This window comes from Heterocephalus glaber, unplaced genomic scaffold (assembly GCF_053883595.1).
Source record: "Heterocephalus glaber isolate CG9 unplaced genomic scaffold, H.glaber_assembly_v1.0 deba00000071, whole genome shotgun sequence".
Lineage (NCBI taxonomy): Eukaryota > Metazoa > Chordata > Mammalia > Rodentia > Bathyergidae > Heterocephalus > Heterocephalus glaber.
The window spans coordinates 27,790,163-27,816,411 of record NW_028258137.1 but is presented as its reverse complement, the minus strand read 5'-3'; the positions used below and the strand labels follow the sequence as shown (position 1 = coordinate 27,816,411).

Sequence of the window (26,249 nt, the reverse complement as noted above, 5' to 3'; positions counted from 1 at the left end):
GGCTGGAAACCCCATTTAGGAATCTGATGACAGCCACGGCCCATCTTCACTGCGACATTACATATAATCTGTTCTCAGCATTTGCTTATTATTTCTGGGGACTCCCAGACCTTCTGAATCCCATCATGAAACTTTTGGGCATATGTGCATCCCAGGTTAGGAGCCCTATTTTGAATGTTTATTTATAAAGAATATAGTTTTATAATAAAACATTTAATAACCCCCACTTATGTCCTTCAAAGGGTATGTAACAAAAGTATAATGATAACTACTCATCTTTATTGAGCTCCTGTATGATTGGCACCTCTTATACCTATCTTATTTCTTATTTACCTATGAGGTGTGTGTTATCTTTTTTTCAGGGCTGGGGATCTTTTTTTTTTTTTTTTTTTTGGTACCAGGGATCGACCTCGGGACCTTGTGCTTGAGAGGCAGGCGCCAGAACCACTGAGCTAAATCCCCAGCCCCAGGGCTGGGGATCTTGCATGCTAGACAAGTACCCCACCAGTGAGCTACAGCCCAAGCCCTAGCATTCTCCTTTGTCAGAGAGGAAATTGGCACTTGGGGAAGTCTAGCAACTTATCCAAAGCCCACACTGGGAACTGAGAGTCAACTTTTGAACCCAGATCAGACTCAAAGCTGCGAGTTGTTTGCCTTATGCTACACCCCCTCTAGATTTTTATCTACATTGAGTTTCTGATATTTGAAAATAATATTAATGAAGATTTCCTAAGGGAGTGATGATAAAAACTTTTAGAGCTTTCAATGATACAAACAGCCCTCTGCAATGTGCGTGCCATAGGCTCACCACCACGGTCCTAAGGGATGTGCTAGCCAGCATCCAAGTGTTCATTCTAACACCCATCCGGAGTTCACACTGGATGCAGAAAGACCATGGGCTTGGTCCCCTCCTCTAAGGCTCAAAGGGTTGCATCCTCCAAGTTGTGCCAGATGTTAAGCCCGGGAGTTGTGCACACACACACCAACCACCATGTGAGGCATCTCACTTCCACATCTGGGATCAGTCTCGGCCTGTGGACCAAATCTTTCTCACTCTGATGCTTGGCTCTAAAGCAGCTTCTGCAGCATCCTGGAGGCTGGGATGCATCAGAGGAGAATGGTGCTGCTCAGTTTCCTTCTTCTGTGCTCAGTTCCAGCCAGGTGTGCTTGCTTTTCATCTGGCCACCTGCAGTTTTTCCTAGCATTCTCTCCCCTACTTCTCTTACTGCATTTACCTTTTTTTATAAAATAAATTCCCTCATTTACTGATTTTTGGATAAAACACCAGACATCAGCCAGATGTGTGGCACACCCTCTGTAATCCCAGCACTCAGGAGGCTGAGGGTAGGAGGATCACTGTGAGTTCAAGACCTGCCTGGGCTACATAGTGAGTTTGAGGCCAGCCTGAACTGCACAGTGAGACGCTGCCTCAAAACACAAAACAAAACAAAAGCACCAGACATCATGTAAGAAGAAGGATGGATTTAATTAGTTGTCGAGCAAAATCCATTTGGGGCTGTCCACCCTGAGCTTATGAAAGGACAGCTGCCAAGGCCTCAGTCCACACTGTGACTGGCAGTCCCTCCCTGGGAATCTGCTCTGCCCCAGGAAAGGCAGAATAAACACTGGGATTACACCGAGCACCAACCAGTGACCAAGTGGGTAGAGGGCTGGGCACTCACACCCCTCCTTGGCACTTCCTTGCTTCTGCGACTTGGCTAAGTCACCCTGCCTCCCAGAATGCCAATCTGCCCATCTTTTAGGTGGAGATCATCATAAAGCAGAAGCCCCCTCACGCAGCTCTGTAACTACTGAGAGCATCGAGTGGAGACAGATCCAAACTCCACTCCTTCCTCTCCGTGTGACTCGGGCAAGCTGCTGAGCCTGCCTGTGCCCCAGGCCCCTCATTTGTAGGACACGGTAACAACCCTCAAGTCTCAGGGCTGGAGCCAGCACTCGTAAAGCCCCTTGCTCTGAAAGTAACAGATGGTGCCACAGAGGCATGAGCCATTAGAATCGTTTTCCACCAAGATGGGCTTGGAGTGCGAGCAGCTCCCCTGGGCCACCCTTTGAGGACACCTCCCCCTCCCCAGCTGCTCTGGAGGACACGAATATGGCATGGTGGAACTGCCGGTCTTACCTTTAAACAGCGGGGCAGGCGGAGGAGGGGGTTCACGCCAAATTTCAAGTAGAGGAAATCCAAGGGCAGGAGGCAGACCACATCCATCTGGAACCCCAAGGGGACCCCACGGTGTAGCAAACATGTAACCCCAGGACTGAATGTGGGGTGAGTGAAGGCTGGCGTCCCACCTTCCATGGACAGGGGAGGTCAGGATCCCCATGAGGGCCTCACACTAGAGGCCAGGAGGTGCCCACTAAGAAGCCCAGGTGGCTTCCAGGATCACCTTGTCCACTCCAATGCCAGCTCTATTAGCATGACAATGACCACTGTGTCCCCCAGAGGGAGTAGAAGGGAGCAGACCCAGAAAGGTAGCCTTTGAGGACTGCCCAGCCCAAGCTGTTCTTGGGGATGAGCCTATGGGATATACCCACAGGAGCTCTCCCTAGCATCCCTCCAGGTGGCAGGTACCATGTCACGTGGGCCCCCAAACACTCAGGCCCCTGGGCCCCTGCAGCCACTACACCTTTCATCCCAGCACACACCTTAAATCGGCGAGACTTCAGGTAGTTATTTCGCATGTCCTTCTTGTCCATCTGGAAGAAGATAGAATGATGACAGTGAGAGGGCATCAGAGCTTAAGCACTGACCGATGGGAAGCCACCATGGAATTCCCCAAAGAACCCTGACCTTTCCTGTCAGAGTAGCCCACAGCAGTGGAGGCAGAATGGACTCGATGAGCTTCCATGAAAGTCCCTCCAGTGGCTGAGGCCCAGAGGGACAGGCCCTGTCCAGGGTCACCAGCTAGATCCTGCTTCCTTGGATGGAAAGTGAGGGTCCTGAGGCTCATGCTCTCACGTGTAAGTCTTCCTGGGACCACTTGCAACTTAACTCACTGAATGGCTGGCAACTGCTCTGATCAGACCGGGGAAGAGGTGGGCCAGAGAATTCTTTCCTTTAAGTCATTCGTGTTTTGTTTTTAAGGCAACACATTACATCCTCCTGCCTCAGCCTCCTGAATGCTGCTATTACAGGGATATACTACCACCTCCAGCTCCTCCTCAAAGTCATTTCAGAGGCAAAACTTCAACTTGTCTGCAAACACAGGAGCCTGTGCTGCCAATGTGGAATGCTTTTTCCTTTGCCACCCTGGGAGTAAAACCCCAGGCCTCATGCAGCTGGGCAAGTGCTCTACCTCTGAGCTCCATGCCCAGCCTTCAGTGGAATTGCAGAGAGTGACTTCCACGAGGAGGATGGGAACTGTGCCAGCTGCTTTTGCTAAGTCACCGTCAGGGCCTTGGTTGCCTCTCTGGTAAGTGGAGGCTGACTCAGGGCATGGGGTCACAGTGGCCCGAGTAGCAGAGATCATCATACCCTTTTCAGGAGCCCCGGGTTACAGTGATTGCCAGCAGATATGGGAGCTGAGAATGCTGCGCACATCATTTCAACCAATCCTCTCACCACTACTGCCCAGTAGGAACTAGTACCAAACCCATTTTGCAGATGAGAAACTGAGGCTCAGAGAGGTGATCCAGCAAGCGCACCTGCCCTAAAACCCATTCACTGGACCATTTCTCCGTCTTTCCCTCCTCAGGTGGTCCAGAAACCATGTGAACAATATCAATGTGCGTAACTTGAACTTATCAAAGGCATGTGAAATAAGCAACCAGGCTGCTGAACACGGGCCGACAGCTGCCCCGGAGATTTCCTTGTTCCTTTATTTTGTCGTCTATCATAGCATCAGTGATGGGTCCCCTGAAGTGCTGGCTGTGAGGTCTGCCATGCTCCCCCCTCCACCTGCCTGTGACTCACAATGATGTCCCCGCCTCTGACAAACTGCAGGCGGATCTGGAAGATGGTGATGTCCAGGAGGTAGATGAGGTCGCATAGGTAGTCCATCAGCAGCCACAGGTGGATGTTGCTGGGCGTCTGGTAGGGGAAGGCCCAGCGCACAGGAATCAGCCAGCAGTTCCAGTTCCAGGCCAGCACCACGAAGAACAGCCACAGGATGTACATCAGGTCTGCAGGGGAGACAGGTGGACCAGCTGGAGCAACGCGGAGAGGGACTAGGCCATGCAGCAGCCAGGTGGGACTTTCGCCTCTCTGCTCTTCTGTACTTTCCCTACCTGTGGTACTTTTGTAACTCTGTGTGTGTGTGTGTGTGTGTGTGTGTGTGTGCGCAAATCTTTGCTTTAAAAACAAATCACTACTAGGCCCCTATAAACCAAAGTACTCTAAGGAAAGGATATGGTGGTATTATCATTATTATTATTATTATTTTGCTTTTTTTTTTTTTTTTTGGTACTGGGGATCAAACTCGGGTCCTTGAGCTTGCAAGGCAGGCAGTGGAGCCACTGAGCTAAATCCCCAGCCCAGCTTTTTGTTTTTTGAGACAGGATTTCTTTATGTAGTCCAGGCTGGCCTTGAACCCACTATGTAGTCCAGCCTGGCCTCAAACTCCCAGCAATCCTTCTGACTCAGCCTCCTGAGTCCTGGAATTGCAGATGTGAACCACCACACCTGGACACCTGGCTGAGGGTGGCATTATTAATGGATAACTAAGTAGCAAGCACTTTTGCTTGCCTGCCTGCCTGCCTTCCTTCCTTCTTTCTTCAGCTACATCCCTAGCTCTTCTTAAATTTTCAGATAGGGTCTCACTAACTTGCAGTCTCATTAATTTGCCCTTAAGCTTTTCCATCCTCCTGCCTCAGCCTCTGGAGTAGTTGAGATTACAAGTGGGTGCCTGTTTGCTTTCATTTTCTTCTTTTTGAAAATTTTCTAGCAACATATTTCCTGCCTTGTAAAAACAGAATAGTAAATAATGCATGGAGGACAGACAGACAGGTGGGTAGAAGGAAGGATGGATGAATGGACATGATAGGTCATTTGGTCACTTAAGAAACTCAGTGGACACCAAGGTTGGGGTGCTGCCCCCTAAAGGACTTCCTGGGTAACCTTGAGAAAGTCCCTCTCTGGCACCTGCTGGGCTCTTCTCAGAGTCATGGGAAAATGGACGGTAAGAGGCAGGGAGACGCTGTGCACGTATGAAGTGTAACTCCTGAGGACTGTGGAGTAGGCTTAAAGGGAAGCAGAGGGGTTCACACTAAACACACACACACACACACACACACACACACACACACACACAGAGTTCTTTGCTCATAGCAGGGGCTCTGGGAAGGAACCATTATGGCCTGAGTAGAAAGAAGGCTTGGCCAAGGCTCCCAAGTCCTGGGTCTACACTACCTGCTGTCTTTAAGCTGCATAATCTCTCTGTGCCTTAGCTTCCTCATCACAGCATGTGATCCTATGTTCCTGTTCCTGCTGTTACTGTTTTGTTTGTTTGGTACCGGGGATTGAACTCAAGACCTTGTGCTTGTAAGGCAGGCACCGGAACCACTGAGCTAAATCCCCAGCCCCTGCTGTTATTGTTTGTTTGAAGAAATGAGGAAGTGCAGAATCCTTTTGAAGTCTAAAATTCCCCCGGCCTCTCACACACCACCACACCTCAACCCACTCCTACCACCCACTGTCCGGCCCTCCACTCCGCACATTGAACGCCACCCCAGGACTCACTGGTCAGGGGGTCAATGCTCTGGGGGAACTGGTACTTCTTCCAGGGCCGGCGCTTGAACTTGCAGCAGAGCATGTCGCAGTAGTGCTCCTCCTCTGCCGGCTCCACCTCAGCAGGCTTCGTGACTGGGGCTGGCTCAGGGGCTTTCTTGGCTGGGGCTGTAGGATGTCACAGGTGACCATCTGACCCAGGCCTGAGGTCCTAACTGCTGGCCCTGGAGCCAGAACTAGGGACTTCATGTTTATTCCACACCTGCCATGAGCTCCATGTGAAGAAAGCAGTGCAGGCTTTTGCCAGCCCTGCACCTGCTTGTGTATCTGTTTGAACCCCCTTGCTCCCTCTGATGGGAACTCTTTCCTTGGGCCGCCCTCGCCCTTACTGTTAGCTGGGAAGGGGCTTTGGGGCTCCATCCCCTCCCTGGCCAGGTGGGCCACCTCCAGCTCCAGACTCACAGGGCTTGGGACTCTCCTCGTCAGAGGTGACATCAGGGTCGATGAGCTTCTCCTTCACCTTCTCCGTCCGCTCCTTGAAGAGTTTCACCAGCTCCTGGAGCCGGTCATTGATGATGGCACTGTTCTGGCTGGCCGTGGAGGCTGCGCGGTCCTGGCCACTGCGGGAACACCCCTGAGGCTGAGCGACTGAGCGGGAGGGGACCCAGCACCCAGGCTGGGCTGGGCAGCCTCTGCATCTCACCTTCTAGCAGAGCCTGCAGGAGGTAAATCCTGCCCCTGCTTCCTTCTGACATCAGAAACATCAGATACACTTTACTATCTCCTAGGAGGAAATTCAGTCTAGCCATAATACCCAGGTGCTCTGACCCAGCATTTAGAAAATGTACCATGTCCCCTCTGATTCACATGGGCAGTTCCGAAAAACTGTTTATTCCATTTGCAATTTAGCGGGAAAATCATGGAACTCAGTTCAGAGTTCGGCAAAATCAGGCTGTTAGTCCCAGCATGAGTCATATGAGATGTATTTCAGTGCGGAACAGAGAGGGGAACTCAGGAAACAGCTGGAGGAAAAAGCAATGTAGACACATTATAGATCTGTTTAACTTAGAGGAATGAAAGTTTATGCACTGCCAGCAAACAAGACAGAGACAGAGGGAATGAATGGGTCTGCTGACTTTCCTTCCACCAGTGCAGGGCTGTGCCCTGGTGGGCTGGGGTGGGTGTGGAGTGGGTTTTCCTCTGAATGGCTGCACTGTGACCACTCAAAGCACAGAAACCCCAATCCCCCATTCTTCTCAGGCTCAACCAGGGACACCAGGCTGGAGACAACCCGGTGGAGTTCTGAATAACAGGTGGTACATGGGTTGGTGGAGACTCGAGCTGTGCCCCCATATCCATTCTCTCCCATGGTGAGCAGGGGCTGGGATGTGGCCACTCAGCCAGGGACCACACTCCCAGGTGTGGTCATGTGAGCTCTCACCACCAGAACTGAGTAGATACAAGGCACGCAACTTAGGGCCTCCTTGCTGAGGAGAGGCCTGGAGCTCTTCCTTTCTAGTAGTGGCCAGTGGGACTAGGAAGCCACATGGAGAAGGTGGCAGAGTCATCATCACCTAGATCCCTAAATGACTGCATGGAGCAGAGCCTTCCACTGATGTAAAATGTACAACCAGTGCCATGATCATGACATAGGAGATATCTTTTCCTTCAGCTACTGACTCTCTGGGGCCTATTTATTACAGCAGCTTTGCCTATCTACTATTACATGGGTCTCCATGTTGACCTACTTATGCAATTTCTATTATTATACCTGATTCTTGTCATATTTTCTGCTGCTAAGTCCTAACCCCATCCCTATCCAACAGCATAAAATGTAAGTGCACTTTACAAAAGAAGACAACTGGATCACAGGTGAGGTTTGAGATTTTTTCCAACTTCTTACATTTTATGAATTTTTAATAACAGTTAAGCATAAACTGCATGAACTACATGAAGTTATGGATTTTTTTTTAAAAAAAAGACTAGAAGGAGGAAGACAAACCTAATGTCACCTGTGGCTAACACAAGGGATACGGCTAGGGAGTGTGACAGGGCTCCAGACTGGCACCCATGGCTGGGAGACTCACCATCAACCAGGAATTCAAAACCTTTTAGGAAAACATCTCCCCTTGGCCCAGCCTTTGGGACAATTAGCTGTCAGAGACCAGGTCCCAGTGCTGTCACTGTGAGCTCTAAACACTGTTCTATACACCAGCTGCATCAGAATCACCCAGGGAGCTTTTGGAGATGTGGGCTCCCCAGGACCACCATCTGAGGGTCTGGCCCTGGAGAGCTGGGGGAAGCCTAGAAAACTGTATTTTCACAAGCTCCTCGGGATGAAACCCACTGGAGACACTCGTGTCCTTCCTTGCCCCACTGACCTTTGCAGGGTCTCTGTCAAAAGCCAGGATCATTTACAGAGGGGCCTCTGCCTTAAGACTCTCCTGAGCACTGCTGGCTGTGGATACAGCTGGGCCCATGGCTTAAGGCCATTCTTCGGAGTTTACAGGGCTCCTGGGCCACCCAGGAGCGGCAGCCTGGGAGGAGACCCAGCCCTGTCTTACCACTCCTGAGTCCCTAGCCTCATGTAGAGTTCTGAAAACATCCACACTGCCACCACGTCCCCTCATCCACCCATCCCCACCCAGCCTTCTAACTCTGAGGCCACAGAGGTGACCTCACTTACTCAGATTCCTGAGGGGTGGTAGGATCCGACGAGGTGACCACTGGGGACTCAGCTGGTGACATCGCCTTGAGCTCTTCAGCCCCATCATCCTGCGAGGGCAGCCTCTTCCTATAAGGACCCGGGCATACAAAGGGGAAGAGAATGACTTTGACCCCTGAAGGTCACCTAGAACCAGTTTCTGGGTAGAGGACTGAGGGGGAGAGGATAGTACTGCCGTAGGGTCCTCATTTTCCTAGAAGGAGGCACAAAGGAGCAGAGAGGGACACAGCCACTCTTGGGACCTCAGTCTCCACATCTGCTCAGTGGCCCAGCATAAAGGAAACAGCAGTGACTTGGTATCTGGCAAAACTGGGTTTGCATCCCTATCCTGGCTCTTGCCAGTGCATGGCCTTGGCAAATTACTTAAACTCTCTGAGCCACCTCCATTTACCTCTCTGTAATATGGGGCTAAATCTCCCCAACTACATGAAGGACTTGGAAGTCAGGTTTTGGTTTAAACATCCTCCCCCTCCCCCTTCCACTTCCAGTCTGAAGTCTCCATCTCAATTCTCTATCACACCTTCCTTTCAGCCACTAGAGGAGGCCGTGGAGTCCAGTGTCCAGTGACGGTGACCTTGGGCAAGTCCCATCCCCTTCCTGAGCCCTGGATCCCTACCTGAAGAATGGAAACTATTATCTGAGGGCTGAGTCTGCCACAGAGTGCTGCATTTGGAGGCCTTCGCGTCTTGCCCAGTGGTGTCTAACATCTACCTGGATCTCAGGGACAAGAAGCTTCTTGCCCAGCCTGCTCCGGGGCTCCCTTGATGCTATTTGACATTGGCCTCTTAGGTGTTCATTCTCTGGATTTTTCCACCCTCTGTCTCAACAGTAAGAATAAATTGTTTTACTGGAGAACCCAAAAACCTGGGAAGAGGAAAAGGGATCAGGAGTGAGAAATGTGTTAACAGCACCAAGAAAGCCAGCCTCAGCTTTAGAGAAAGAGTCCCGTTTAACATGGAATAGAATTAGCTGATGTACAAATACAAAAAGCACCCAGGCCAGGCCAATATCTATCACTGGGAACGGTGTCTTGTAAGTTAATAGACTGAATGCTGGTGGAAAAGAATGGTCATTTTGTTGTTGTTGTTGTTATTGTTGTTGTTTTGAGATAGGTTCTTGCTAAGTTGCCCAGGCTGGGCTCCAAGTCATGATTCTCCTACTTCAGCTTCCCAAGTAGCTGGGAAAACAGATGTGTACCACCATGCATAACTAAGGATGCCTTTTATATTTTTCTTCTTTTCTTTTTTTCAGTACAGGGGACAGTGCACGCTAGGCAAGCACTCTACCACTGAGCTACAATCCCAGCCTTTTAAATTTTTATTTTGGGTTATACTATGTTGCCTGGCCTGACCTAACACATGTGCTCCTCCTGCCTCAGCCTCCTGAGTAGCTGGAATTACAGGCATGCACCACAGTGGTGGCAAGAATGGTCATTGCTTAATGATTTGTACAACACATAAAACATAAAATGCCAAGTGTTAACACATGAAACTAAAAGTACGAGTGTTAGCACGTGGACAAGCTCACAGAGATAAGTGTCAGAAGAGCTGGGAACGGGAAGGTGAGTTTAGGACTTGAGCCAGAGTGTGCCAGACATGGGTATAATGTGGTAAACATGTGCAGCTGGACCCACAAGGAGAGTCAGCTTTGGGGAAGTGAAAATGAAAGGCAAGCTGGGGGTGTCAGGACGGGAGAGTGGTTACAGAGGCCGGCCCTCCTGTGAGGCCGAGGTGCAGTGCATTAAGCAACAGTGCATCACCAGCCTTGGGAAACACAGGATGGCCTGGCCAGGGTCTTCAGCCTCGCCTCTGTGGGAGACAAACGGTGTGGCTGAGTTCTGGAAAACAGGCTCTGGCACCTGGTCTTCCGAGGAAAGCCTGTGATAACCGTCCACCAGGGTGCTCCTCAAGTCAGTGGGGTTTGATGGGAAATGGATCCACATGGGGTCCCTCGAACAGGGTGCAGTGAGGATCAGCCCTGAAATCTCTGTCAGAACCCTCCTGTGGCTGAGGGCACTGCTGCCTGGAAGAACCCAGAGTGCAACACTGAACCACTGCCCTCCCCCAGCCTGTTCAGAACAGCTCAGGGCAGCCACTACTAAACCCTCAGCACAATTCCCACAGATGCATGGTCCTGTTATCCTCATGGAGGAAGAGGGAGACCTAGGAAGGGCTTCTGACTGGCCTCAAGGCCTGCGCCTGGTAGGTAGGGAGCTGGAGTTCGCTCCTCACTCCCAGCCCAGGCCTCTACACCAGCCTAAACTGTGAGAAGGGCTTTGCATGATGCCCCTCGGTCAGAGCGGTGTTCTCCGTAGCCTTGAGGTCCCCTCAGTTGCCCTCAAGCTCAGTTTGTCCCCTGACCACCATGCCCACTGGCCTCTCGCATCAGGCCTCAGAACTCTGCCGCAGGCCAGGCTCAGGCAAGAGGCTCCACCCATTCTCACATTCAAGTTCAACTAAACACTCATTTGTCTATTTGATTACTTGCTCTCTGTCTATCTCAGGCCCACGGTCAGCTCCAAGAGCAAGTGCAGACCTCCGTCAGGTCTCTCCTGGACATGCTGCTTCCCCAGAGGTGTTCAGTAACCATATGTGTGTGGATGAGTGACCCAGATAAGAGAAGCCTCCCGGGCTTAGCCCGAAAGCAGAGGCTCACATCACCTTGGCCCCTCCCTGCCCCTCAATATGCCCCCAGCCCAGCCTGTGTGTAACTTCCCCGCCCATGTAACTTCACCACCCTTATTGCTTCCCTGCCCACATACAGGGAACAGCAGTGTACGTCTTTGACCGAGGCAGCACCATTTCTGAATAAACTAAGTTTAGTAAACTAACCATGGGCACTGGTAGAGCTGTGAGCTGTGTTCCTAAGCTCAGTGAGATGATGTCTCTTTTTTCTACTCAAATCTGAACCTTTGCACATCTGGCCATCTCCATTCTAGCAGGCTACCGATCTCAGCTGAGAAATTACTCAGGAGCTCATGGGTGAGAGCAAAAATGAAGACAAAAGAACCATCTCTCCATCCAGTCAGTGCAGACGGAGCACCAGCTCCTCCCCTAGAAGCGAAATGCAGTCATTTATAAAGCACTGGGCTGCACTTGACAGTTCGCCTTAACTGTCTGCACAGCCTTCTCCCTGTTACCTGGCTACAGCTGTTCAAAAACAACTAACTACTCCACTACAAATTTATCTCAAGAAGCACAAAAATGTGCATGGTCTTGACCAAGAACCTACTGTGGAGGAGCTACGGACGGACAGCAGAAGACCAAGATGGCCAGGTGCCTGTCTGCACAGCACCCAGCAAGTGGGGACTTGCTCATTCATTCTGCCTCGTGGAGCAGAAGACATCGAGAAGAGGTCACCATGAGCACTGAGGGGGCAGCCTGGCAATAAGGAAAAAAGTTCATGGAAGGAGAGAAGACTCCAAGTTGGGTCACCCTTCAGTGAAAAATCACACAAAATCATGGGCCTGCCAATAAGGCATGGAAGAGAATGCAAAAAAATAAAAACACTATCTGGTATGGTGAGATTATTAACAATTATTCTTCAAAGGTACTTTAGTGTTTCTGTTCGATCATCTAATGATAAAATGAGAGGATGGGCCCAAAAGCACAGGGAACAAAAACAAAAATAGGCAAGTGAAACTAAAATTAAAAGCCTTCTGCACAGCAAGGGAAATAAGCAACAGAGAATGGAGGAAACCTAACAGAATGTAAGCAAATACTATATTTATAAACTTTTTTTGATAAAGGGTTCCTATTCAAAATAAATATGGAATACCTACAGCTAAATAGAAAAAACAAAAACAAACCCCAATTTATTGAACTAAAAATAGACTAAGGATTTGAAGAGACATTTCTTCAGGGAAGACATATGAACAGGTATATGAGGAGGTCCCTGGGGCTGAGGTGCAGCTCAGAGGTAGAGCTCTTGCCTGGCCTGCTTGAGGCCCTGGGTTCCCTCCCCAGGACCACAAAAAGGAAAAAGAAAAGATGCTTAACATTACTAATCACCAAGAAAATGCTAATCAAGACCATACTGAAATATCACCTCACACTTATTAGTATAACCATCATTTAAAAAAACAACCCAACCCAACCAAATTCTAACTGTTGGTGTGAGGAGAAATTGTAGCCCCATGCAGCTACTGAGAATGTGGAATAGGACAGCCACCATGAAAAGCAGTGTGGAGGTTCCTCAAAAAACCAGAACTAGCACCACCATAGGAGGCAGAATTCCTTTTCTGGGTATTCATTCAAACTAATTGAAATTTGGCCAGGCACGGTGGTGCCTGCCTGTCATCTCAGCACTCAGGAGGCTGAGGCAGGAGGACCGTCCCAGGAAGACAAGTACAAACAACTCCACTTACACGAGGCGCCGTAGCAGTGAGGCCCGTGAAAGTGAGAGTAGAGGAGCAGTGGTGGCAGGGCCTGGGTCGGGTGGAGGGGGAAGGACAGTTGCCAGTCCGTGAGCGTGAGCGTGGCGTCCCGTGAGAGAAGTCCTACAGAGTTGGTGCATAACATTGTGCCTACAGTTGACAATACTGTACAAGACATTTACATTTGTTAAGAGGTGAGAAAAAACTTAGGTGTGGTGGTACACACCTGTAATTCCAGCACTCAAGAGGCTGAGGCAGGAGGATCACTGAATTTGAGGCCAGCCTTCAGTATATAGTGAGTTCAAGGCTAGCCTGAATTACATAAGTGAGGCCCTGTCTCAAAAAAAAAAAAAGACCTGGAATATATATATATATACATATATATGTATGTATGTTTTACTAAACAGCATCCTGTCAAAAAAATGAAGTAAAATATAAAATAAAATGAGGGAGTAGAAATTAGTTGTTATATTTATTATAATTATTTTATTATTTATCATAATACTACACCTTCTATCCTACTGCTGAGGGTATTCAGGACAGGGCCTCCAATGAGGCCCTTATAAAAAGCTCTAAGCCAGAAACAAAAAGAGCCAGGAAAAGGGTTGGCATCCCCATCCTGACACCACCTTGCTGTGTGACTTTGGGCCAGCTGCTTCCCCTCTCTGGCCTCAGTCTCTTCATCTACCAAATGGACAGGTGGCACCGAGCTGAGAAAAGCCCAAGAGAACCATAAAAGGTCACCTGTGGGGCCCTGAGGCCGAGCCTGGGACAGCAAGTGTGTCGGATTTGGCAGGCGAATGTGGCGGCAGCCCAGGTGAGGACGGCTTCTCCTCCTCGATGAGGGGATGGCTGTCGGGATCCGTGTCTTCCACCTGCACTTCGGGGTGCTCTTCCGTGGCAGGCACTTGGGGAGAGGAAGGAGGGATGGGATCAAAGAGACAGAAAAGCAGGTCCCCGGGGCCTGGCTGTGTCCTTGGGAAAGCCGGATGCCTGGCTCAGGTCTGCAGGGGCCTCTGGCAGCCTTACTCACTGAAGGGCCCAGGGGTGAGCTCCAAGAATGCATGGTCCCCTGAGGGCCACAGCCACGAAGGGAGAAGCCACATGCCACAGAAACCACCCCAAAGCCCTGCGTGGTTTCTTTGAGCCTGGAGGGCAGCAGTGATGCGGGGGGAGGGGGTGGTAACATTCAGAGAGGACACTGGGAGCCAGGCAGGTTGGGGGTGGCAGATGGGGGCCTGGTCTAGCATAGCCTGGGTCAGCTGCTTCCTCTGACGGAGCTTCAGTTTCCCTGTCCCAAGATAGGGGTGGCAATGCCTTCCAAGCCTGTGGGGGTGGTATATCTCAAGTGCAGACATCTGGAAGTTCCCACCCATGCAGTGGAGCAGACAGCTTCTGTAGAACATGTTAGCCCTCACTGCAGTCAGCCCATCGCTGGGCCTCTGAGAGTCCTGGTGACAGCTGCCTTGCCCCACACCTTAGAAGCAAGTCCTCCCAAGGGGCCTGGACACAGCCCTACCTCAGCTTCATCTCCCCGCTCAGGGACGTGGGGACAGGCCTGCCCCGAATCCAAGCTCAGGCACTGGGATGGTGCACTACCTCCCACACACCCTGGAGAGCACCCAGTATCTCCCAGGCCCAGTGCTTTGCACCAGCAAGGCAGGGGAGGGAGAGCATTTTGGAATCATAGAATTTGTGATCTTTATTCTCCCCCAGTGCTGGGGATAGGACTGAGGGCCACATGCATGCCATGTAAGTGCTCTGCCACCGAGCTCCACCTCCATTCCATGTGCTCTTTAAATGGCCATCTTGGGGAAAACCTGAACTTAGTGGAGTTGCTTATACTTATTTTATATTTTGATGGAGGAAACAAAAGGAAGCCTCAAGACTTTTTGGCATTTGTTTTACTAAACCCTGAGCCCTCTAGGGAAGAGCAGGAATGGGGACATTTTTTAAAACTTCAAGAGACATCTTGCCAGACTGACAAGAGATTCCTGAGGCTGTGGGAAGAAGGAGGGGGCCTCGCCCTGCTGCCCCACAGCAGCCCCGGAGGGTTGATCTGGGTGGTGGGAATGGGGCAGCCAGGCCACCGTAGCTCCAACATGCTTGGAGCGTCTGCAATGAACTATCTGAGGAAGCCAAGGAAGGCCAGGTGTGCCCCAAGCCCTGCCTGGCCCCGGGTCAGGCCCTGCATCCTCCAACTCTCAGGAGAGAAGGGGAAATCCTAGACTCTTGCTGTGTTCTATTTCCCACCAGCTCTGTATGGTGGAAACTCAAGATAAAAATTTGGTATTGGTTTATATTGTGTTGAGGTATAGACTAAGAATAATAACATTAGAAATATAATCATCTTACATTATTAAGTTGGTAGAGAGAATATTTGCTATCAAACACCTCCTATATGCCTGCCAGCATTTGTTTTGCTAGACCCTAAGTTTTATGTATATATACATATATATTTTTTTATTTGTTTTGGAAACAGGATCTTGCTATGTTCCCCAGGCTGGCCTCAAACTCCTCCTGCCTCAGCCTTCTTAATAGCTGAGACTCTAGAAATACACTACCCTGTATTAACTTCTGATTTTCCCAGCTGTTCTATAAAGTGGCTGTTAGCTTTGTTCCATGTGTGGGTGAGAAACTGAGGCACAGAGTACTAGGGCACCTGCTGCAGAGTCAGGACTCGGGTCCAGCTCAGAAGGTGCCCGGCAGCCTCACTGCCATGGGAGCAGCACTATTGCTCTCACTGCTTGTTCCCCTGTCGGGAGCGCCTGCAATCATCATGTGCCATAGCCACTGTCTCAGTGTCACGGGGAACATTTCCCAGTTTAGGGTCTGGGGAGACACAGATGGTTTGAGATGTCCAGACCAGGGAAATGATAACAGAATGAGAACATGACTCCTGTTTTAAGTCTCTCTCGATCCCGAATACGCAGAGGGGAGGTCTTGGGTTGGTGCTGCCATGGCCTCACCTGCACTTCTCGGACACAGCTGAAGCCCTTGGGGCTGAGAATCCAGTACTCTCCGAGTCCCACACAGCCACCAGCAACTCTAGATCCTATTATGTTGCCAGTGTCTGTGGATATTTCTATTGGTGTAGTCTATTTACAGCAAGCAACGCTGGTTTTCCATTTGAATAGGAAGAAGAAGTTTCCCTGTTTACATACATTTAAATAGAAAGAGGATCCCATGAAAGAAAAATAGAAAATAAAAGTAGAGTTGGTCCAGAATGTAACAATAACTGGGGGAGTGGTCTGTGGGGCTGGAGGTTGGGGGACCCTCTGCAGAAGTAGACTTAAGATTTGCCACAGGAAGACAGAGCCTGGGCATTGCCCCTTGTTGCAGAGATGACCTGAGTGCCACCTCGCCCACCCTGTGCCACTGGGCACCAGGAAGGAGAGAGAGGAGGTGGGGTCTCCACTGAGGCAGTGTTTGTTCACCTCCCTGGACTCGTTGCAGTGTCAGTCACCAGACACATGGGATGGAGAGATTTCAGGCAGAAAGTGACCATGGGTGAGTCTGGATGCACAGTACTTCCCCTGGCACCTTGTCCCTCAGCCCAAAGGCCCCTATGGGGACCTTGTCACAATTAAATGGCTCCAGACAGGCCCTCCCTCTCTGCTGCCCCTAAGGATGCCTCCTGTGAGCCTGCCTGCCTACACCTGGCAGCTGCTTCTTTCCTGAAGTGGGATCTGCTGAGCAGGTATCAACAGTCTCGAGATCCAGCTCCCAGCCAGGCAAGGTGGCCCATGCCTCTAATCCCAATTACTTGGGAGGCTGAACCAGGAGGATCCCAAGTTCAAGGTCAGCCTGAGTAACTCAGCAAGGCCCTATCTCAAAATAAGAAGATAAAAAGGGCTGGGGATGTAGCTCAGAGGTAGAGTGCTTGCCTAGCATGTGCAAGATTCTGTTTTCTGCCCTAGCATCTTTCCTCCCCTCCCCCCAAAAGTCTAGCTCCAAGCAAACTCTCAGCACCAGCAGATTCTTACTGCAGTGTCCCCTGTTGTTCTTCCATTTCCCTCCTTTTACTGTCCTTTCCTTCATCAGTTCTCTGTTCAAGCTTTATGGCTTGGGGATCCCAATGAGTGATTTGTTTTAATTAGAGTGTGAGTGACTGCATGTAGAAGAAATGATGACTACCAAAGCAATTCTGTAACCCCAAGAAATGAACTGCTAATTGTGGAATTTTAGGCATAGAGAGAAGAGGACCAAAATCCCTCAAGTGACCACAAAGCAGGATGAAGAAAAAGGAGGTAGCTTTCCATGAGCACAATGATGATCCCACCCATGACCACACATCCATGCAAGAGCACGGCCCAAGACATGCAGAAGCACAAGCCATGGCACAAGCATGCTGGGCGGTGAGGTCACACTACCTAGGCGACGGATGGAGCTCCTGGTCTCCTTGGCGAAGTTGGAGTTGGACAAAGCTGTTCTCCGGGAGATGAGGACAGGGATGCGAGTGACTAGGGGGCGGTAGGTGGGCACGTTGGGGAGGTGCTCTGCCAGGTTTGGGGGGTCAAGCCTGGGGGCCACCTGGCCAGGCGGCTGGTCCTGGACCAGGCGATTCAGCTCCATGTCTCGGCCTGGGTTAGTCATGGTTCTGGGGCCAGAAGGTCGCAGGCAGAGGTGTGATGCTGGAGACTGCAATCACAGTGTGGGGACAACGTGAGTTAAGTGGCACCAATGCAGAGCACCCTGGTGCCCACCTGTGTTGGTAACAGCCCTTTGCAAGGTTGAAGTATCATGCTTGTCCCAAAGCTCAACATCAAAAGTCACCAAAGCATGTGGCTGGTCCACCCAGCAGCTCCAAGGGACAGCACCAGATCCCCCCAGCTTCTAGTGCTCTCTCTGCTTACCAAGCATAGTAGCATTTCCCATCTTAGATTCAAAAACAGACTCAGAACCCAGTACTCATAGTCTCTCAGAGCCACAGAAACCTGGACTCGAGTAATCTTAGCCCAGTTCAAGGTTCTAGCCCAAAGAAACCCTAAAAGTCAATTAATTTCACTTCCAACCAGAAGCAGTCACTTTCCCTAGGGCCCTGGTGCCCAGACTAGGCTGCATACTGGGATGACCAGAGGAGGTCTGAGCCTTCCTGATGGCCAGGCCTGTCCCTAGCAATCTGACTTAATGGTCCAGGTGATGCCTGCCCAGGAATCTTAAATCTCCTCCATGAGAATCTAAACTAGCACAGCCACTGTGGAAATCAGTATGGAGGTTCTTCCAAAAACTAAAAATAGAACTACCATATGATCCAGCTTCCCCACTCCTTGGTATACACCCAAAGGAATTAAGTGAACCTACTACAGGGATATTGGTATACCCATGTTTATTGAAGCACAGTACATCACAGCCAGATATACAACCAGCCTAGATACCCATCAGTGGCTGACAGGATAAGGAAACTGTAGTGTATTTAATATCACCAGGGAATATCATTCAGGGATAAAGAACAAACATCATTTGCAGGAAAATGGATGGAACTGGAGATCATGGTATTAAGTCTGGCCACAATGAAACCCACTACTTTATAAAATTAATATGCATTAGTAAAACATTAAATTAAAATCTCCTCATGAGTCTAATGTGCAGTTGAGTTTGAGAACCAGGATTCATGGCTAACACCTTTCAGACGCTAATGTGTAGACGCATGCCTAGGAGGTCTTGTTATAATGCAGATTGGGATTCTGCAGGTCTGAGTAGGGCCTGGGACTCTGTATTTCTAACCAGCTCCGGGGGTACCAAAGCTACTGGACCTCGGTCCATGCTTCTGAGTGTGATGGACAAATGGCCACCCCTCATTGCTTCTCAGAGTGCTGTTCCCAGAACACCTGCTTCCAAGTCACCTTCAGGCATCACCACTGCACCTGGTTGGTCCCCCCCTTACCCATCTCTCGGAGGTCCTGCACCAGGCCTGGGCTCAGGAGGTCCCTACAGACTCAGGCTGACGTTCACAAGGACCATTTGGGTTAGACAGGGGCCAGAGCTACCTCAGTGGCTGGATGGTGAAGACACACACATGGTCATCTCTGTTATCGACTCCTCCCTCAGAGCCACCCATAATGCTGGGTGCCTCTGACGCACTGTCTCTGCTCCTCTGCAAACTGTCCATGAGGTGGGTACTGCTATTGCTCCATTTTTCTCTATTTGGGAGCCATGACTCAGAGAAGTCACAGAGCTGGCTCTGGGTCACACAGTGAGGAGAGGGAGAGAAGATAGGAGTGAATGGCAGAACTTCTGGCCAAACTGAGTACACAGTGAGCCTCAGTTTTGTCATCTGCAAAATGGTGAGTCTGCCTCATGGGGTGGCTAAAGCACTGGTGGACGGAGGGATGTGGAGGTGTGTGAGGTGCACAATACCACAGGCCTCATGGGTGCAACAGCCTGGCCACTTCGAGGTCCAGTAGCCTCTGTCTCATGGCTGCTGGAGTGCTCAGCATTGGGGCTGGGGTATTAATCTGGCAGAGTGAATGTGCTTGGTACAACCTGGTGCACTCGGTGGTCAGGACAAGCTCACAGAGAGATGGGGTCTAGAATACACCATCTGCAGCCTCTGGGCCACTTATCTGCGGATATGTTTGTCTTTGCCAAACCCTCACTGGGCCCTGGGCTGCATTCCCATTGGAGAGGAGGTGGTGGGAGGGGCTGATGGAGACAGGGCTTCCCCTCCCCCCCCCCCGGGAATCCTGGGGACTCTGCTATTCCCCTGCGACCTTTGAGACACATCATCTGGCTGTGATGATGTGGCCCCAAGACACAGAGGATGGGTTTTGCCAAGGACAGGGCCAGTAGGGAGGAGGGGGAGGGAGAGAAGGGTATGGACGCCCCAGATGGAAGGTGCCCTGGACATTCTGGTATGCATAGTCCGCACCCTACCTACCTGCTGAGCAGACAACCACAGCCTCCTCCTGCAGCTCCTGCAAAAGAACAGAAGACACAGAAGCTGGGAGAGTCACCCTCTTGATCGAACCCCTCCCCACCCCCTGCACTTCACAGTGCACTCCCCCTTCTGGATCTTCCTACAAATCCCCGGGAGGAGCTTTTGGCCCCATTTACACAGGTGGCCACAGAGGCTGAGGGCAGTCACGTGAAGACTCGAGCCCAGGTCTATCTGGCCCCGAAACCCCCTCCTGACAACATGTGACCCCTGGTAAGGAATGTGACCATCACCCTGCTCCCTCTGTCCCATGGGCATCTCACCAGCTGAATCCCCACCCACCCCTCTAAATGCAGTGGACAAGCCCAGTCCTTCACCAAAGCCAGCCCAGGCCCAGTGGCACCTGGCACCTGTGGCTCTACGTACCTGCAACGAGGCCTTCTGGCACTGGGTCTTGCTTAAGTTGCTCTGGTCCACACCCACCCGTCCCACCAAACAGCTATCCAGCAGCACACTGGGACCCAGAAGGCTGGCAGGAGAGAGCAGAGGTTAGAAGGGCTCAACATCCTGACGCTTGCTGACAGCCAAGTTCTGGGCCAGAGCAGGGAGCACAGGGGCCGAGTCTTTACTTGATAAGGCTCCCAGGGTGGCATCCTGTTCACAATCACCCCCTCTAGATGCACTCAGACAGAGGTGGGATGTAGGACGTGACAGGACTCTGCTGGGAAGGGGGACTTCTCGAGGAGGCAGCCTATGAGCAGGGCCTCAAGGCTGATGATGTTAAAACAAGGAACAGGTGGGAAGGACATCCAGGAAGGGCTGACAACATGTGCCAAGAACAGCATGAGGGTGGTGGGGAAAGGGGCCTGCAAGGCCTTGTATCTGTCTAGAGCATATGCCCAGGCTGCACCTGAGTCTCCAGGCCACCTTAGGGCTGTAGGCAGGAAGTACAGAACAATGAGGACCAGAGGGGTAAACTGACCTGGCCAAAACCACACAGCAAATTATCCCAAACCACATAATCCTTGACCCTCAGCCTTGGTTCTTTCTGCTCCCCAAGATCAGAGCCACCTTGCAACTGCTGAAAGTGTCCAAAGTCCCTGGCCCAGGCAGCAGGCATCCATGAGTGACAGGGCCAGGAGGTGGTTGCAGGGGACAGCAAGGACTGTGGTGAATGGAGAGCTCATGTCCACCTGAAGGTAGCAACCCACTCCACTTGGACTGGAGACCTGGGTTGGCCAGACCGTCCAATTTTTTTTTAATCTTTTTTTTTCCTTTGGTACTAGGGATCAAACTCTCGGGTCTTTGAGCTTGTGAGGCAGGCAGTAGAACCACTGAGCTAAATCCCCAGCCCCCTTCCAATTTTTGAGAGGAAGCTAAATCATACATTTCAAAAAGTAGAATTTCCCAATATTTAGATGTTGATATTTAATTCAAATTAATTTGAATATTAATACATAAATATCACAAAGAGCCTTCTCTAGGCAAAATTGGTCCCTTAGATGTCCCATGTAATTTCTGGATTAAAATGATGGCTCAAGATCAAGCGCTTCCCTGAGCACAGAGCTGCCTACCTGTAATCCCAGCATTCTGAGAGGCTGAGGCAGGAGGATGGAAAGTTTGAGCCCAGCCTGGGCAACTTAGCAACTTAGCAAGACTGTCTCAAAATAAAGAGATAAAAGGGCCTGAGGATGTAGCTCAGTGCAAAGGCTCTCACTTCAATCCCTAGTATTGAAAAACAAACCAAACAACAACAAGAAAAAAAAAAAAAAACCCAGGGGCCTAGGCTAGGCATGATGATGTACACCTGTAATATCCCAGCACACAGGAAGCTGAGGCAGGAGGATCACCACAGAGTAAGGCCATAGTGAGATCCTGTCTTGAAAAAAAAAAAAGACCAGGGGTTCATGTGAATTTTGTAGTTGGAATCAGTCCTGGTTCCTGACAGACTCACGTCACCGAAGCACTCATAGAGGATGCTGCGAAAGTCTGCCACCCAGAAACCAGGATTCACCACCCTCCACCCAGGGGCCAAGACTCTGCCACCCTGAGTGGGTGAGGAGGAAAGGATGGGAGTGTAGCTGAGTTTGCATGGGCCCAGCCACCTGGGAGCAGGAATCAGCCCGTGATCCTATCGCCAAGCAGCTCGCATAGGCTGTGTGCCAGGCATGGTGCCAAGCATTCGCACCCATGGTCTCCCTGACTCTTCACCCAAACAACCCTGAGAGGCAGGGCTGGGCCCCAGAGAGGCCTGATGGCTGGTCTACGGTCACACAGCCTGTATGGGGCGAGCCTGGAGAGACGCGGGTGTCTGCAGCCCAGGCCGTGGGCTCACCACTCCTCTGTGGGCTCTCTGGGCATCCACACCGCCCCCTGTGCATGGAGGGGTAGGACAAGTGCCCAGATGATCTGAGCACCCAACTCACTCCATTGTTCTTATTTTCACTGGGAAGGACCTGAATAATCAAGAGAAGAAACCCATCTTCCAGAGATTCCAATCCCAAGAGCAAGGCCGCATGATGACTTTCACAGCTCCTGAGCATGTTAGCTTACATAGGCTCCTCCTCTAAAAATCTATAACAAATTTCTTATGACTACATTCATATGTAGACTAATATATTAGTATTATATCTTCCAAATTTTTGTCTAAAAATTCTTTTTTTTTTTTTGAGACAGGGTCTTATTATGCAGTTCAGGCTGACCTTGAATTCACAACGTAGCCTAGGCTGGCCTTGAACTCTCAGCGATCTTCCTGCCTTGCCCTCCTGACTATAGGCATGCGCCACCATGCCCAGACTTTTTGGACTTATTTTAAAAGAAATTAAAATATTCTCTGGCTGAGGGTGGAGCTCAGTGGTAGAGCACTTGTCCAGCATGTGTGAGGCTATGGCTTCCATCCCCAGTACCACAAAAAAAAAAAAAATCAAACAATAACAGAACCAAACACATTCTCATGGGCCCCTAAAAGTATCTGGGTGCGGTGCCTACTTTCCCAACATGGACTGAGGGCACTGCTCAGCTCTCAGCCTGCCAGTGAAAAGGCCCAGAAACGCACTGGCACATCCCAGCCAGAGCCTTCTGGGGCCTGTTCTTCCCTAAAGTGGGCAGGAAATCGCTGTATGGTCTTGGTCAAGTGCCCTGGAAGCCCTGGGGCTGCCTCTGTCTGCTCATCTGTCAGATGGTCAGGTCTGGCCCAGGCTGTACCCCAGAGTTATTTGAGTGAGGTCCGAAGGGCCATGAGAATCGGATGGGAAGTCAAAACAGACTGTCGATGTGGTTCTTGGGATTCTTCTAGATTCTTCATCTCTAAACAGAAAGAGCTTTCCTTGTCTGCAGCACCAAGTGTTCACTTTGGGGCCAGCCTGACACAGGACAGAACCACCCACTCTGCACTTCCTGGCTCAGCAGCTCTGGACACGCAGGGCCCCCAATCTGTGAAATGGGACTAACAACAGAATCTGCCATTCAGACTGCCCTAGCACAGTATGTGGCCCAGAAAAAGGACTGATTAACTGGCAGCTGGTATTATTATTGCTCTTGTTGTTATTCTTAATCCCAAAGGAGATCTTCATCGATCTGCAGAGTTATGAAATCATCCACGTGGATTGGGGAACATTTTACACAAACAGCCTCAGCTATAGACACCTAGAAAGCCCGATGGTGGCCCTTTCAATATCACCAAAGGCTCGAGGGGAGTCTGTGCCCAAATCCGCATTGCCCCACCTCAACAGTGTGCCCAGTCCTTCTCACCTAGCCCAGCAGTAGCAGCCCACCAATTCCTAGACAGTGCCAGGTCTCAGGGATCTTTAAGCAGAGGATCTAAGCGTGGCTGAGGTGGGCTTTGCAAGGGCCCTGTGGCCTCCAGGTTAAAGCTTAGGATTAGTAGCAGCAGCCAGCTCTCCAGGGTCACTGGTCCTCTCTTCCCGCCCCAAACCCCCAGCAAGCTGTGCTCCCCAAGTGAAGGTCCTCACATCGACTTCAGCAGATTGCTCCCTGAAATGCAGACCCCAAAGGAAGGAAGGAGAGAGCCCTCAGGCAGAGGCAGCCACCTACTTGGGTCTGTTTGTCTTTGCCAGCAAGGAGGCCCATGCTGTAGGAGTTCAGCTGGGGGCCGGAGCATTCATCCCAGGCCTGAGGTTGGTCCTGCACGCAGAGACTTGGAGAGCCGTGGCTAGGCCAGGAGACCAGCTCCCCAGCCAGTGTGGCTGGGATGGCAGCAGAGCCACCAATTCTTCCTGCTTCTAATCAGATGAAGGGGATGTGCAGGGAACTCTGCAGAAGTGCCCCCAGGGAGGCCAGGTGGGGACCAAAAGGCCATGGTTGCTAGGAAAAGCTGAGCTGTTGCCTGAAGAGATGAGGTTGCTAGGCGACCCTCTGCATTACCAGGGCCCTCGCGTCATCAGTCACCTATGCCTCTGTGAAGCTGGCCAAGAGCATCCTTCCCCAGACAGTGACAGCCCAGCTCTGCTTGTCCAGGCCTCATGCCCTCTGGCCTAGCCCTGGGACCATGCACTCTGTCACCACAGGAGGAACCTTGTCTCTCCTGGGCCCAGGGACCAACAGTCCCCCAATTTTCAAGCTCTGGGCAAAACTTTGTGTGAAAGGAGCTGAAAACCCACAATGGAGGAATGGCAGCCTCTTTAATAAAGGATGCTGGGAAAACTGCTATCCACATGTAGAAGATTGAGTTTAGACCCATATAGCTCACCATATACTGAACTAAAATCAAATGGATCAAAGATCTAAGTGTTAAAGAAGAAACAGTCTGCTGGAAGATAAAATAGGTAAAACTCTTGAGGACATAGGCAAGGACTTCCTAAACAGAACCCCAATGGCACAAGTAGTATCAAGAATCAACAAATGGTATCATATCAAATTAAAAAGCTTTTGTACAACAGCAGAAATAACCAACAGAGTTAAGACAGTGTGTGGTTTTACAGAAAGGGAAAAAAATTGCCAGCTATTCCTCAGAGGACTAGCATCTAGAATATATAAAGAACTTTTAAAAAACTTAGACCCTTAAAAATAAAAGACCCAATCAAAAAATAGGCAGCTGAAATGAACAGACACTTTTCAGAAGTATAAATGGCTAATAAATATATGAAAAAATGTTCAACATCATTGACCATTACAAAAATGCAAATTAAAACAACACTGAGATTCCATCTTACTCCAGAAAAAATAGCCAACATCAAGAAATCAAATAATAACAAATACTGGCAAGCTCAGGGAAAATGCAATCCTTCTACATTGTTGGTGGAAGTGTAAACTAGGACAACCATTATGGAAATCAGTATAGAGATTCCTGAAAAAATTAAAAATAGAAATTCCATTTGATCCAGCTATTCTTCTTCTAGGTATCTTCCTAAAACAGTTAAAGACATCATATTCCAGTGATGCGTGCAAACCCATATGTATAGCAGCACAATTCAAATTAGCTCAGTCTTGGAAGCAGCTTATATGACCATCAATAGATGAATGGATGAAGAAAATGTAGTATTTTTTTTTTTCTTTTGGTACCGGGGATTGAACTCTGGACCTTGCACTTGTGAGGCAGGTGGCGGAACCACTGAGCTAAATCCCCAGCCCAGAAAATGTAGTATTTATACACAATGGAGTGCCACTCTGCCATAAAGAAGGATGAACTTGAGTCGTTGGTAGATAAATGGGTGCACCTTGAGACCATAATGTTAAGTGAAATAAATCAGAATTACAAGCTTAAATATCACATAGTTTCTCTTGTATGAGAAACCCAAAAGTATAAATAAAGAACATAATAATAAATAGATAACAGAAAGTAGGGAGAATTTTCAAATAGGAAGGAGAACAATAGATGGAGGGAATGGGGAAGGAAAGGAGGGAAAGGGGATGAAAAAAACCAATCAGCAGAAAAATGGGATAGAGTTTTTGCAAAGAGGAGAAGACCAAGGGATGGAAGGAGCAGGGAAGGAGGGGATTGAGGGGATAAAAAAGAATTAAGATGTGTTATGTACAGGTATCAACTCCCCACAATAGATGTAATCATTCTGTACTGCAAACGTGTGAAACCTTCTCGTGAAATGTGTGGTGTATGTGCCGCATCTGTGGGCAACTGTATGCATGTGCTTCTCTGAGCATGCCCCAAGGGCCAATATGCAAGGGTGTACAGGCTTCCTGTGTGCACACACATGTAGGAAAGGTGCTGTGCGTGCGTGTGTGTGCCTGCACATGCAAGTGTGTGCATACCTTGGAGTGGGTGTCTGTGTGCACCGAGCAGATGTGCATGGGTGTGTTTGTGTGCACTGCACTCTGAGAACATGTGGGTGGTGAGAGCGTGTGTTTAGCACAGCTGGTTTCAGCTCCGTGCAGTGACAAGGACAGGGCTTGCAGGCCGATGTGCTGGGCACACAGATTTAGTGGGGCGAGACTCAGAGCTGTGCACTCTACGCAGAGATAGGTGGAGGGCAGAGGGCAAACCAGGCTGCACCTGAAGTCTCCCTTCCACTTTGGGGTGTGGAGTGGGGAGGCCCAGAGGGCAGAATGAGGGAAGCAGCTTCACTTTGGTACAAGAATAATTTCACAGTCAGAGGCACCTATGGATGGGACAGAC

General features: G+C 50.1%; 1 protein-coding gene across 1 annotated transcript in view; it reads right to left on the bottom strand.

The window, feature by feature from the left end:
* Window positions 1-26,249, bottom strand: part of Cngb1 (cyclic nucleotide gated channel subunit beta 1) — a 69,385-nt gene that overhangs the window by 24,431 nt on the left and 18,705 nt on the right. Inside the window, exons 14-22 of the mRNA XM_087191941.1 lie at window positions 20,087-20,189; window positions 19,664-19,700; window positions 13,528-13,690; window positions 8,370-8,477; window positions 6,146-6,303; window positions 5,696-5,851; window positions 3,932-4,140; window positions 2,665-2,715; window positions 2,141-2,227 (exon numbers count right to left, since the gene is read on the bottom strand). Coding sequence (XP_087048067.1) covers window positions 2,141-2,227; window positions 2,665-2,715; window positions 3,932-4,140; window positions 5,696-5,851; window positions 6,146-6,303; window positions 8,370-8,477; window positions 13,528-13,690; window positions 19,664-19,700; window positions 20,087-20,189 — 1,072 coding nt within the window. The remainder of the gene's footprint in view (window positions 1-2,140; window positions 2,228-2,664; window positions 2,716-3,931; window positions 4,141-5,695; window positions 5,852-6,145; window positions 6,304-8,369; window positions 8,478-13,527; window positions 13,691-19,663; window positions 19,701-20,086; window positions 20,190-26,249) is intronic.